At 41.8% G+C, this 14,336-nt stretch overlaps 1 protein-coding gene across 2 annotated transcripts in view; it reads left to right on the top strand.

Annotated features, from left to right (window-relative positions):
• Window positions 1-14,336, top strand: part of HK1 (hexokinase 1) — an 80,466-nt gene that overhangs the window by 3,231 nt on the left and 62,899 nt on the right. Inside the window, exon 2 of one of the 2 annotated variants that reach the window (XM_054035577.1) lies at window positions 9,872-10,034. The exons of the other annotated variant lie outside the window; for it this stretch is intronic. Within the exon in view, the coding sequence (XP_053891552.1) occupies window positions 9,872-10,034 (163 nt within the window). The remainder of the gene's footprint in view (window positions 1-9,871; window positions 10,035-14,336) is intronic. 2 annotated transcript variants of the gene reach the window in all.

Consider the following 14,336-nt stretch of genomic DNA (forward strand, 5'->3'; position numbering starts at 1 on the left):
ATGATAGTGGTACAAATGTACTTATCCTCAGTATATTGCACAGAAGAATACTTGTCTTCAGTTCTCATTTTAGCTCCCTCCTAGCTGTGCTTCCTCCTTCTCAAAAGGGGGAGGTCTCTTTTATTCCACTATAGCCTGATTTGTTTCCACCCCTCGCTGACCACCCCTCTATTACTTGCCTCCCCTATAACTTCGTACTGCTCCACATCCATATAGTTCTAACCCTGAATGCAGGCCTGAACTGTTAATCTTAGTCTCCCTTGCACTGGTTTTTGGCCTGAGGTTTAGGTGACAGCTGGTAGTGCAGGTGGTGAGTCACACTGAGAATGCCACCATAGGGCATGGGGGATAAGGAAGGATTATCAGCAAAAAAGAGACAAGGTAAGCTGGAACTTGTTCAGCCTGAGTCCCACGGTGCTCTGTATCCCAGTGACTAGAAATTTTCCCTCCTCCACAGAATCTTTGTGGTCATGTAATACAGGCTGTACTCTAGTGTCATTCACCTGGTAGTTAACCAGTTTCCTCAGAGACAGTAACTTTAAGGATCTGTACTATAGCAGTTACCTTCGCATAGTGCGATTCATTGTGGCTAGATATAGTATGGAGATGATATGGTTCTGAGACATGTGGAGTACCTAGGTATAATGAGTTAAGAATACTGCCTCCAGTTTAACTTGAATATAGATATAAAATTTGTTTTTCTTTGTTTAAGACAGGCTCTTGAAGGAGATATCCACTAATTTTGGTTAGTACAGTGTCTGGAAAATTTTAAAGGCAGGAATCACCATGATGTGGAAAGAAGATAGTGTGTGTTTCATGGGCAGAAATAGTATGTTATAAGTGAACAAAATTTGTGGGGCTGTAATATATGAAAAAGGAGCCACTTCCATGTAAAATCATGTGTCAATATATGATCTCATGCAAGTGCAATATGTAAACCAAGCTAAAAGTATACAGGAGCATTAATAGGTATATAAGATGCATATAGTTTTGTTCCATGTGGGATAAACTGTGAAATGAATTTGAAAACTCATTTTTTCCTTATAATTGGTATTGGCGAGCCTTTTGCTGGTAGCAGCTCTGGTGGCAGTTCTAGGGCAAAATTTTAGGATACTTATGGCAAGTTTGTCTCTGTGCACATATGCTGATTAAAACCTGATCCTGCAAAGAATTAAGCATAAAAGGTTCAGAAAAGGTCAACAAAAATGATTAGGGGTATAGAACAGTTTCTGTATGAGGAGAGATTAATAAGACTGGGACTTTCCAGCTTGGAAAAGAGGTGACTAAGGGGGGATATGATAGAGGTCTATAAAATCATGAGTGGTAGAGAGAAGGTAAATAAGGAAGTATTATTTACTCTTGCTCATAATACAAGAACAAGGGGCCACCAAATGAAATTAATAGGCTTAAAACAAACACAAGAAAGTATTTTTTCACACAACGCAGCCTCTGGAACTCCTTGCCAGAAGTTGTTGTGAAGGCCAATACAATAACAGGGTTCAAAAGGGAGCTAGATAGATTCATGGACGATAGGTCCATCAATGACTATTAGCCAGGATGGGCAGGAATGGTGTCCCTAGCCTCTGTTTGCCAGAAGCTGGGATTGGGTGACAGGGCACGGATCACTTGATGATAACCTGTCTGTTCATTCCCTTTGGGGCACCTGTTATTCGCCATTGTCAGAGGACAGGGTACTGGGCTTGATGGACCCTTGGTCTGACCCAGTATAGCCGTTCTTAGGTTCTTATGTTCTTATGTACTGTGAGAGCAGGGGGGTGAAGTAATATATTTTATTGGACCACATTCTGTTGATGAAAGTGTGGAGAGAGTGTCACTCAAAAGCATCTCTCTTTCACCAACAGCAGGCAGTCCAATTAGGGTTGCCAGACGTCCAGTTTTCGACTGGAATGCCCGGTCAAAAAGGGACCCTGGCGGTTCTGGTCAGCACCACTGACCAGGCTGTTAAAAGTCCAGTTGGTAGCACAGCCCGACTAATGCAGGCTCCCTGCCTGCCCTGGCTGTGCACAGCTCCCGGAAGCGGCGACATGTCCCTGAAGCCCCCAGGCACAGGGGCCAGGGAGGCTCCGCGCGCTGGCCCCGCCCCGAGCGCCGGCTCTGAAGCTCCCATTGGCCAGGAACCGTGGCCAGTGGGAGCTGCGGGAGCGGCGCCAGTGGGTGTGGGCAGCGCGCACTGTGCAGAGCCGCCTGCCCGCGTCTCTGCCTAGGGGCCGGACATGCTGGCCACTTTTGGGAGCAGCGCGGAGCAAGGGCAGGCAGGAAGCCTGCCTTAGCGCTGCTGTGCTGCCGACCGGGAGCTGCCTGAAGTAAGCGCTGCCCGGCTGGAGCCCTCACCCACTACCCCAACCCAGTGAAGTGGGTGAGGGAAAACGAGCGATAGAGGGAGAGGAGCTGGAATGAGTGGGGGCGGGGCCTCAGAGATGGGGCAGGGTAGGGGCGGAGCCTTGGGGAAGGGGCGGGGAAGGTCTGTTCGGTTTTGTGCAATTAGAAAGTTGGCAACCCTAAGTCCAATAAAAGATATTACCTCATCCATCTTGTCTCTGTAATATCCTGGGGCCACAACAACACTGCAAACAACTTTATGTGATCATTCTCATTGACTTTAGTGTAACAGCTCACACTACATAAAGTTGAGCAGGTGTATAAGTCTTTGCAGGATCAGGGCCTGGTCTTCAAAAGGCTGAGTACTTTTGTTTTCTATTAGCGTACCATTGCATTTGTAAATCTATGTGTGAAGTTTAAGATTTTGCCAACTTTCTATTTTTACTCATTGGGTGCCTGACAAAATCTCAAAATAGATAATGAAATAAAAAAGAGAAAACTCTGAAAAGCATTTTGTTTCTTAAAAATGCAGGAAATGTGATGTAAATGGCAATAGTTTGGATATAATAAAATTAATAGAATTAACTACCCAGAATCACTGCTGTATAGGAGTTACAAACTGAAGCAATATGTAATTGAAAAGGGAAAGGTCTTGCAATGTTTAAACTATTTTTATTAATGCATTTTTTACTCCTGATGAATATTCCTCACATTTAAATGAGCATGCTGCATGAACAACTGTATGGTCGGAGTGTATGCATAAGTTAATGACTTCCCTATAAGGACTGTGTGACTAAAATAGGTGCTAATGATTTTTGGAAATCTTTATAAGAAGGAGGCCTCTCTCTGTCCGTGGGTATGCATGAGACTTCCATTGGTGTCAATGCAAACTAGACATGCATCTAAGGGCAGTTATTGGTCCTTAGTAGCTGAGTAGGTGTTTACGTAGAAATGTGAGCGCATACTGTACAATTAGTTATATTTATCTACAAATCCACTGCATGATTCCTGCAGTTCTTGGAATTCAAGAAGTCTTTTCTAATGTATGAAAATGAATCCGCATTACATGTTTTAGTCAAGAAAAATTACATGTCTACTATTTTGTTTATAGCACTCTCCATTTAAAAAAATAGTTAATATACTTTTAAAATCAAATGGAAACTATTAATCCTTTTGTAGGGCTCCATGCTTCCACTATCATGAATTATGGCATTTCTCAGGACGTGCCAGCTGTTGGTAAAGGGACAAATTCTGCTGTTTTGCATCAGTGCAGCCATTCACTTCAAAACTTCAGATGTACTCTGCTAAACCTTTGGAAGGCTACTTCCCTTCCCTTCCATATAAGTTTCTCAGGACCATCTCCCAATGTGCCCAGGCAGCAGCCAGATCTTCACAGAAGGTCTTCCCTGCTTGAAATCTGGATAAGCTCCACTGGTGCAAGTACGGGCTTTGCCTGTCTGCACTAGGGATTGTGCCAGGCAGCTGCACCAATGAGTGTGTAATCTGGGGAAATCCTCTTTCAAGTATTGTATGTTGGGCAATAATGAGAGGATGCCGTGCTTGTAAAACTAAACAGGCTCTTTAATGAGAGAACTATTTACAGAGATGCTGCAGTTTCAGTTAGCTGTCAAGCCATGTGCATACAGACTGACTTGCCGATGCCTCCTCCAAACTCTTCTGCAACCTGAGCTCAAGGCTGGTCCTCAGTGTTTTGCAACTCAGGGCGGAAAACATTTTTGGTGTTTCCCCCAACAGCTGAGCTACAAAACCCAAAAGGCCAACAAAAAACTCTCAACCCAAACAAACCAAAATCAGACCAGTACCTCCCCAGGTGTTGATTTGGCGCCACCCTTAATGTTTGTGTCTGCAACTGGCCCTGCCTGTGCTCCTGCCTCCTAATTCCACACAGGTTGCTTCATCGCCAGTCTAGAGAAGGTCTGAATAGTTTCCAGATGAGCTCTGGTTGGGAACACCTTATTAAACCTCCTATTCAGTAAAGTGGCACTTTCCTAATTGTGGCCTCTCAGAAAACATTTTCCAAAGTGTCCCTTAACTTCTTTAGCCTTCAGCACATTATTGTAAATGGGAGGCAGGAGGTGGAGCGTCTACAGAGTTTATCTTAGATGCATGACAAGATATTATAAAGCATGTAACAGCCAATTAGACCATTACATGAGCAAGGAGATTATGGACAGTCAAGATTCAGAATGACAGTGCAGCCTTAATTAGTGTCCCCCCTCCCATTTTAAAAAGACAGTACATCAGGCCTCTTGCATACGGCTGAGTGCTGGAGACAGATGCCTTCTGTTTATTCCCAGAAAACCTGTGGCATGTGTAGCAACAGTGCAGGGCTCCTCATCCTTTCACCATTATGTCTCAGCTGTTCTGGAGAGACAGCCTTGAGCAGTCTCCAGAATCACTGAGTTCTTGGTCTGTTTATTGAAACTGCCCACAAGAGCACCATCTGTGGTGGTTTCTGTGATGAGGATACTCCTCCACTAGGAGCGGGACTGAGCACCAACTCATTCCAACGTTCTGAACGTGAGATTGTAACAGCATCCACCCATTACTGATCTGGGTTGGATTCAGACAGATGATTTCAAGATCAGATGGCTAGTGTTTAGGTAGAACCCTGGATAAATTAATATAATCTGCCATTTATGGGCTAGTGTATGATATTAATTCTTGTAATTGCTGTGTCTAATTTTTTTTTCCAATTTATTTTTGGATAACTTTCCACTTTTCTTCTGATAAGCTTCATATTAAATGCTTTACAACATATTCAAGGATTGATAATAAAAAAGGTTCAACCTAACTTTGACGCAGAGGGATTAGGATGCAGCCCTATCAATTTAAGATGAGACCAAGTGAGATCTGACAAGCTAAATATGGTTAGACCTGCTTAGTGCAAGAGAAATGTAAGGTGTTGCAGGAAGTGTTTTTGGTGGTTCAGTAGTTCACAGCACTGGTACATGAATGCTTGGTCATTATGTTAGGTTGCCTTGTTCTGTCATGTGCCATCTGCAGTTGGGATGTCAAACTGAGATTTTGATCACTTGTGAGTGAAATACTTTTTGCAAGAGTAATTGCATTGGGACTGGTTTCCTGGCCAAATTACATTTTGGGCCCTAATTACATTCTGACTAGCTATATTCTCCTTAAGCTGGAGAATAGTAGAGTATTCTTCATCACTTCCTGCCTTAAACTGTTGTTTAGTGTGTGGGTGTCTGTTCGTATGTATATATGATGTGTGAGAGTACATTATGGTGCTGGCGTGGTAATCAAAGTTGTGTTTTTGAACGATAGATATTAATATTACCTAATTATATACAAGATTAAAGGAGAGGGTCTTGATAAAGGAACCTCATGTATCTGACATGCGTTTGCCACTGCAGGCACATTGATTGTCAGGTACGTGGGTTGCATTTTAATGCTCTGGACCATATAGTAAGCTGTTCTTAGTACAGAGAGTAAGAGAGGCCATGTGATGTGGAAAATGTTGCTTCAGGCTGATGAATTTCTAGGCCAATATTTACAAGCCAGACAGTAAACTGGGCTAGACTAGAAGCTGATGGTAAACAGGAATGGGACACAGATGTCTTTTAACCAGATCTCTGAAGGTTGAATTGTTTCTCTGAAGCATCACTGCTGCTGTTATCCTCTTTGAAGATGAAGAGGATTTGTGTAATATTGTGAACAAAATAGTGCTGGGCATCAGGGGAAGCTGGAACTCTTGCCTCTTTCCAGTGGTATAATTTCCTATTTCTGACTATGTAGGGTTGTGAAACAATGAACTGTAAAACTTACATTGTTGTGTACCAAAAAGCTGGCAATGACCCCGGGCTGAGTTACCCCCGGCCTTGGGCTGGGGTAATTTTAGAGGGGTGTGTGGGGATGTGGCTCTTTGAAGTTGCTCAGGGGTTAGAATGCTCGAATAAATTCTGGAGACGTGGATTAGTGAGCAAGGGCAGATGAGTCAGTCAGAGGGTGCGTGATAAGCTGCAGATCCATGAAATTAATTGATCATATTGTCTCCACATATTAGATACGTTTGTATGCTTTTATATAGTATACAATAAATGTGTTTATAAAACATTTTTGGATCCTTTGTGATGAAAGGCATTAAATATGAGAGAATAATATATACAGGAAATAAATCCCCCCCATCCACTGAGATGAGAATAGATGTTAAAAAGAGAGACTTTTATCCTAAACTTTCAGTTCATCAACAGTCCAAAGAGTTACATAGCTTGGGAATGAGCTTTCCTTGCCTCTTCAGATTAATCCAGGTGGTTTCATTAATAATTACAGATGTTTCTGTTGCTGTTTGGCAATGCCAGCTCATAGCTGTGTGCAGTTGTGGCCAGGAAGTTTTGTAACCCTGAGTCTTGCAGGGTGGATGAAGCTTAGCCAGACTGACTCCTTTGTGGTTCCCATAGAAGTCTGAATGTGTTGCTCTTTGATGCTACACACATTTTGTCTTGGGATCACATGGCAAATGCTGACAGTTTGTCTAGCTGTCTGGGTTGCTGTTGTCTCCTGACATCTCTTGCTCTGGGGAATGTTTGTACAAATAATATCTTTGGCATACCAGATGGGAGCAGAAGCCCATATAGTGCTGCATGCTGGACAGTGGACTCAATCCTTCCAGCAGTTGTATGTGCAGCTGTCATAGACTGAGGGCAAAATTGGGTCTATTATGTTGAAATGTTAGTATTCCTTATTGTGTGGATATGCAAAAATTGTGACTCTGTCTCTGTCAAAGTTATCACTGCCTTGAATGCTACTGTAGTTTACTGCACTACTTAATTTTTTTCTTGGGAGAGAATCAGAGAAATGAGGCTCTGCTCACTGGATATTTTCTAATCAAATAAGCTATGGAATAGTTCTTTTGATTATTTTCTTGCTCAGCTGAATAAATATTGCAATCGCTGAATTGTAAAAGAATTAATTTGAAGCCTGTTGGGGATTTATTTCATGTCTTTGGGGCAGGTGCTTTTTTGGTCGAGGGAAAAGATTTTAAAAAGAAGCAGCAAAGCAGAGAGAGTTATTCATTAACATTTCTGTGCAGAATAATTTAAAACACTGATATCTGTATTCAGAGAAGTGCATACCTGAATCTAGAAATGATCCAAATCTGGAATCTTGAATTCAAATCTCTGTATCTCTTTAGTATTGGGTTTGTTTCCATGGTTCTAAATGTGTCCCAGTGGTTTTGGTTCCATTCTGGATTCAAAACCAGACTGGACATATACTATGGTTATAGTTTGGATGTGATCAGTGATCTTGCAAGATTTTCTCCATGTTGTTTTTGTGAATGTTAACCAAATCAGTAATGATCTGTTTGACCTTTCTAACCTTGTTAAGAGCCTGCTGTAGACAACCCTGCTACATCAGGTCAACTTTCTGCAAAATGTGTATAATAGAGTCTAATCCTGTGGCTTCTGGGTAGATACTTTGGTGAATTGGAGAGTAGTGTATTCCGTACCCTTGATTCATTCTGAGCTATGCTCCACAAAATTATGAAGAATTCAGATTCCAAAGGTTTTTGGAACTGCTGCTACTACATAACGTATTTAAATGCCTTTGTGATACTCTCCTCTGGGAACCCAGATCTGCAAGCCACTGTGTTACCTCACTACCTTAATAAGAGCGCTTTGCTGGAGACAGACCAGTCTGTCTGCCTCACCAACAAGTACCTTGAGACTCTGCCATTCCTAATTGTGCCTTTCATAAGTGAGCCCCAATTCCTGAGTTTTCCAGGGATGTCTCTCTGCTGTGTCCACTCCATCTCACTGAGCACTCACAGAAATTGTTTGCTATCTCCAAAGAGCCAGAGCACACACCAGTCTGTTAGTTTGGCTGAAATCCCTGCACTGGGCTGGCTTTGTAATAAAACAAGAATAAGCTTATTAATAAAGAAACAGATTTAAGTGATACCAAGGAAGAATTAAGAAGATAGGAAAGGATTACAAACAATACAAAAATAACACACTTTCTGGTGCCTACAACTTAATTTTAGAAAGCTATGTCTTTGCCTAAAATGATTTCTCACTTGCATCAAGCTACCTGCATCTCTAGCCCTCCAGGCAAGAGGATCTAGTGTTCACAGAATCAGAGGGTGCTGCCTCCTTTCCCCCCCGCAGGTGCTGGATAACTCGAATGTCTTTTCGCTCCCCTTATATTTCTGAAAATCCATTGTCTTTGTCTCAAGAGCCAGGAAAACCTCCTGAAAATTCAGAATCTGGTGTCTCCCCTCCCCTCCTCCCCCGTGCTCATCAAGCTGTTTGCTCTGCTGCTTGTTAGCTTGATTGCTTTGTTTACCTTATGTGTAATTTTACTTGTCCTTAGCTTGTAGTCAAGCCATGCAGACAAATAAATCCGCATTCCCTTGTCTAAGGTAGGCTCGTTTATCCACTGCCTCTAAAACATATTTTCAGAATTTATTTCCAATACACATACATAATTCTTTATACACAACCCGTACATACATCAGGCAATGAAATTCATGACCAGCATGTCACCAGTTCTTATATGACACCTTACAAGGCACTAAATCAACTGTATGTTGCCAGTGGGCATAAAAGGTGCTCCTAGGCTTTATCTACACTGGAACCTGAACTTTTGTCGTTCAGGGGTGTGAAAAAAAACACATCCCACTTGAACGACAAAAGTTTTACCGACGAAAAGTGCCAGTGTGAACAGCGCTTTGTTGGCAGGAGAGCTCTCCTGCCGACAAAGCTACCGCTGCTCATTGGGGGTGGAAGTTTCTTGTCAAACAGCGGCTACACTGCGCACCTTTTAGCAGCCTGGCTGTAGCAGCACAGCTGTGTTGCTAAACGGTGCGTAGTGTAGAAATAGCCTCAGGGTCACAGCCTCCTGTCCAAGGATTTCAAAGTATTTTCCACACATTAATTCTCTTTTTCACAGGTCTTTCTCCTTTGGTCCCTATTGTTTACCCAGCCCAGTATTTATGGGGCCTAAATTGCAGTGAAACCTTTTCATAATGAAATTAGAGCCTCTTTGCTGTAAACTACTCCTTGTCCTTAAGCTAGGCTAATGGTGATGATAAACAAGTCCCATGCTTCAGGGCATAAGCTGATTACCTTCAGAGAGGAAGGAAAGGAAGGAATTTCTCTTCTCCCCCCCAAATGTATAATATTGTACACCAGAACCAAGTGCATTAACTTTTATTTATTTATTTATTTATTTATTTGCTGGGGGGAAGAAGGGGGGTTTCACCTAGTTTTAAACCTGAAGAAGGATGCAGGGCTAGAAGTGCCTCTGCTCTAATTTGGTATGTCAGTTACTGTGTTCTTTTCTTTTTCTTTTTGAGTTAAAAGAATAGAAAACTTGTTGGTATTGGTTGTATTTCTCATTTGACTGGAGAATCCCAGAATCAAACTAGAAGAGTCACATGTTCAGTATATAAACATTTAATCTGCTGGAAAAGTCCAGTTAAAGAAAAAAAAAGTATCTGCATTCACACAAGCAAATGCAGGATTTTAACTTTTCTTTTCTTTTTTTCTAGATTGATAAATATCTTTATTCCATGCGGCTCTCTGATGAAACACTACTGGATATCATGTCTCGCTTCAAGAGAGAGATGCAAAATGGTCTTTCTAGAGACTTCAATCCAACAGCCACAGTAAAAATGCTTCCTACATTTGTAAGATCAATTCCTGATGGCTCAGGTAAGGATTAGAATATTGTGATGTGTTAATGTGACACACTGCATGAAAATGTCTTTTTAAATACTACTGAAACCAAACAAAGCATTTTACTCTCTTGAGAGCCTCATATGCATGTATTCATTCCAATGCATGGAACTAATTTGTGTAATTTCTTTACAGACCTATGCAAAATGGGTCACATTAAAGCTGGAAAAGAGATTTTTTTTTTAACTTCTTTCTAGGTATTCTATCCATCAACACTCCCACAATATTAATTGGATTGAAAACCTTGTTTTCATTACAGAATTCTTGTTGGTAAAATTACAGATTTTTTTTTTTTTTTAAATGATTAGCAGTGGTCTATAGTGGACTAGGGGTTTTAAAAGTGGACATATGAGTGAGCGTCTTATGAAAATACCACATATCCTTCACAACCCAAAGAGATGGTGTGTTAGTATTTGATAGCAAATTTTGCCCTTATTTTGATTCTACCAGTGATTCATTTTCAATCTCTGCGTTATTTAATATACATGAGTTAGTAATTACATTGCATTTCTGCAGTTGTTTTAAATCTCTGTTTGCAGCATAATGGTGCAGTCCTGTTGGGAGAACCGGTTGGGTTAAAACCAACAAGTTAATATTAGGCAGTGAAACGCTAGTCTGTATTGTGAGTGGAAATCTTTTATGGTTCTGCTCTCGCTTCTTGTAGCTTAATACTAATTTTTTATGCTTGAAATTAGAGAACTGTGTTAAGCATATTTTTCAAGTCCTCCACTTGTGTGCTGTTGGCTACTATGATGAAATTTACTAGTGTGCGGATTGCCAGCCCAAAGCCATTTATCTGTTTAAGCCATGCATAGAAGCTGCTGTGGCAGACCCTTGGTGAGGTGACCATGCATGGTTGCTATGGGAATGGGTTTTGCCAGGGTAGTGGGAGTGATCCTGGGTTGGGGGTCCATGTTTATGTGGATTCAGTAGCCCCAATGCCACATGCAACGGATATGGAGAGTACATGGCTGCCATAGAGGGGTGATTCAGTAGTTCCGCACTCTGGTTATGAAAGGGATGGAATGGATTTCATTTTTCCACTCCGTCTGCACACTACCATACTGAAGCCAAATACTTAGACTTTCTACAGAGGGAGTGAATTTCACTGTATGTGCACGTTGGGTTGTATGTTGGCCTAAGAAGGAAGCAATGACATGGCTTTGACTGGCCGTGCATTCTGTTCTCCTGTTTGTTGGTGCAGAGAATGTATGTTCCTGGTGCCCAATGGCAGTTCTAACATTTTTGCTGACCCTGAGCTTCAGATTTTCCTGCATCTTCACTTCTTCCAGTCAAGCACAAATATATCCCCTATCCCACCAGCACTCAGTCGCTAGCACACTGAGTAAGTAAAACAAATAACATTATGAATTATTAAAAGACGTAAATACGGAACCAGGAGACCTTTAGGCACAATGCAGCATGCTGCAGGATGGCTTAGGCCTGGAATAGGTGGGAGGTATTGGGCGTCAAGACTTGAAAACCATCGGGGTTGGACCTGGTGCAGTAAGCCTGGTTCCAGGCAGTGCTGTTAACGTCTCACTTTCATAAACAGTAGCTTAACTCACAATAAGAAATAAAATACAATAAAATAGTGACATCAAAATCCAATCCTTAGGCAGAGCCGAGACAGGAAAAATGTCATATTTAGTGTCTCCCCCCCATCAGGAGTACAAATGAATTAAAATATCAGTTTCATCATAAATGTTACATGACTTACAAAAAGAAACAGCGAATATTATTCATGGAGTGCTTTTATGGCTTAATTCTGTTCCCATTTTAATTGGTGATGATAAAACTCCCATTGACTTCATTGGTGCACAAAGCAAGTGGTGATAGTATGTGTGTTGCTGTACAAACATAGAAGATGACACCAGCCTTCTCCATGGAGCTTGTAGTCTATATCCAGTTCAGACACAGAAGGAGACTGTGCACTCTTGAAGCAGTGCAGGTTTTTAGTATCTATCTTTGGATAATAATTGAAAAACTAAATGATTTTGCTGCACAATATTTGTATAAATGCATGTCTGACTTAAAATATGAAAAATACAATATTTTCTGTACGTAACTGTTGGCATCTGGGTTCCTGAAATTGCAAATACATTGTTCGTCACGTGTCTTATGTTCCCTACAAATGAAAAATCCAGTATTGAACTAATGAGACTAGAGTGCCCCTTTCATTTTTAACGATACAATGCTGTATGAAGATTTTTGCCCTGGCTCTTCTGTATAAAATCCTTTACCACAGTCATTGAAAAGTGGCTGTTTAGACTCTAGTAAAAGATGCTGGACATAAGAACTCACCCATTGTATGAGCCAATAAAAAGCGATACCAGGTGAAACTGCAGGTAGGAAAATATTGAGCAGTTCATAGATTTCTGGGGCCTACAAGCTAATGGGCTCAGACCAGAGACACATGTATCTAAGGCCTTGTCTACACTACTGGGGTAAATTGACATAAGTTACATTATTCACGAGGCTGGAGTAGTGTAACTGGAGTCGACGTAGCTTAGGTCGACTTACCGCGGTGTCTTCACTGCGCTGCGTCAATGGGAGATGCTCTCCCGTCGACCTCCCATACTCCCCTCGGGGAGCTGGAGTATTGGAGTCAACATGAGAGCGCTCTGCCGTTGATTTAGCAGGTCTTCACTAGACCCGCTAAATTGACACACTCTGCTGCAGGGCCGTCCCTAGCTATTTTGGTGCCCTACACAGCCCCTCCGCGGGGGGGCTGTGTAGGGCCCCACCCCGCCCCAGGCCTCCGTGGGGGGCAGCACAGGGGGGCTGGCCCCAGGCCTCGGTTGGGGACGGAGGGGAGGGCGGCTGGCCACTTCCAGCGGGAAGTGGAGTGACCTGGCCCCAGCCTGCTCTGCTCCCCTGGCTCCCAGGCTTGGGGGGGAGGGAGGAACCGCCCCCCAGCACTCGCCGGCGGCGTGGATGGGAGCCAAGGGAGCGGAGCAGGCTGGGGCTGGGTCGCTCTACTTACTGGTGAGTGCAGGCCTGACCGCTTCTGGAGTCTTCAGGAGTGGGGACGGGGAAGAGGCGGGGCAGAGCAGAGGCGGGGGCCCTGAGGAAGAGCCGCAGCAGGGGCTGGAGCAGCACGCAGCTGCGCAGGGCACCAGGAAATTTGGTGCTCCAAATTTCCTGGTGCCCTACGCAGCTGCGCACTTTGAGTATGGGTAAGGACGGCCCTGCTCTGCTGCACTGATTGCAGTAGCGTCAATCTCCCCAGTAATGAATACAAGCCCTAAGATCAGAATGGAGTCCTGCGGGAACAATCTTGCTATCTTGTAACAACTGTGAAAATAATTTAGAGACAATAATTTCAGTGCATGAATTAGTTGTAAATCCTAAATCATGAAGGATGAATGAAAGCTGAATATTCTGAAGAAATACTGTTTTTTAGTTAGTAATCTACATTTCCGTTCTGTTAACAGATAACCTTTTGAGTAATATCTTTTAAAGACTGTGGAGATGTTGTTCTTAGAATTATTATTATTTTTTAAAATTCTGAAGTCATTAATTTGAGAATACAGAAATTTTCTTGGCCATAATGGTCAGGAAAGCATCTGAAGCTATTTAAAATGATTTACAAAAAGATCTTTCTGAATTAACTTCTGGTATGCTTAATTGCATCTTTGTGTTACAAAACTTAGATTAAACACTTTTACTTAGATTTGTTTAAATCATGAAATAATCTAAATCTGAAACATTAATATACTCATGGAATGTTTTAGGTTTTGTTGATTTTTGTTTTTAAGTGAAAAGCATGAATTTCTCATTAAATTTTTGGTTTGTAAGGAGAGCCAAATATATTTGCAAACAAATGTGTTAATTTGTTACCTATTGCCAGAATAGACGTTTCTGAAGTGCAGTATTTGTTTGAAGTATATTCCAGGGTGCATTTAAGCTTGAAAAAGGACCATCTGTTCTAGTGTTTGTTTATCATTATTTATTGAAGGTAATGGCTTGTACCGGACAAATGATGTTCTCTTATGTTATGGCTTATTCAGGTATTTCTTTTAATGAGGTGACCGGGATGAACATTTTAACTTCAGATTCTGTGACAATGGAGAGAGCTATGAAAACCCCGTTTACTGTGTTAAATATGATAAAAGAAGCTACCTGCAGAATTTTGAGGATATGTTCAGATTTTAAATTATGTTCATTTGCACAACTTAAAAAATAATTTCTAAAACTGTGTAGTTTTAAAATACATATGAAAGTACTAAGGGAGCTTTCCTCCAGTAAACGAAACAGGATCAGCCCAATGTTTGA

This window comes from Malaclemys terrapin, chromosome 7 (assembly GCF_027887155.1).
Source record: "Malaclemys terrapin pileata isolate rMalTer1 chromosome 7, rMalTer1.hap1, whole genome shotgun sequence".
Taxonomy (NCBI): Eukaryota; Metazoa; Chordata; order Testudines; family Emydidae; genus Malaclemys; species Malaclemys terrapin.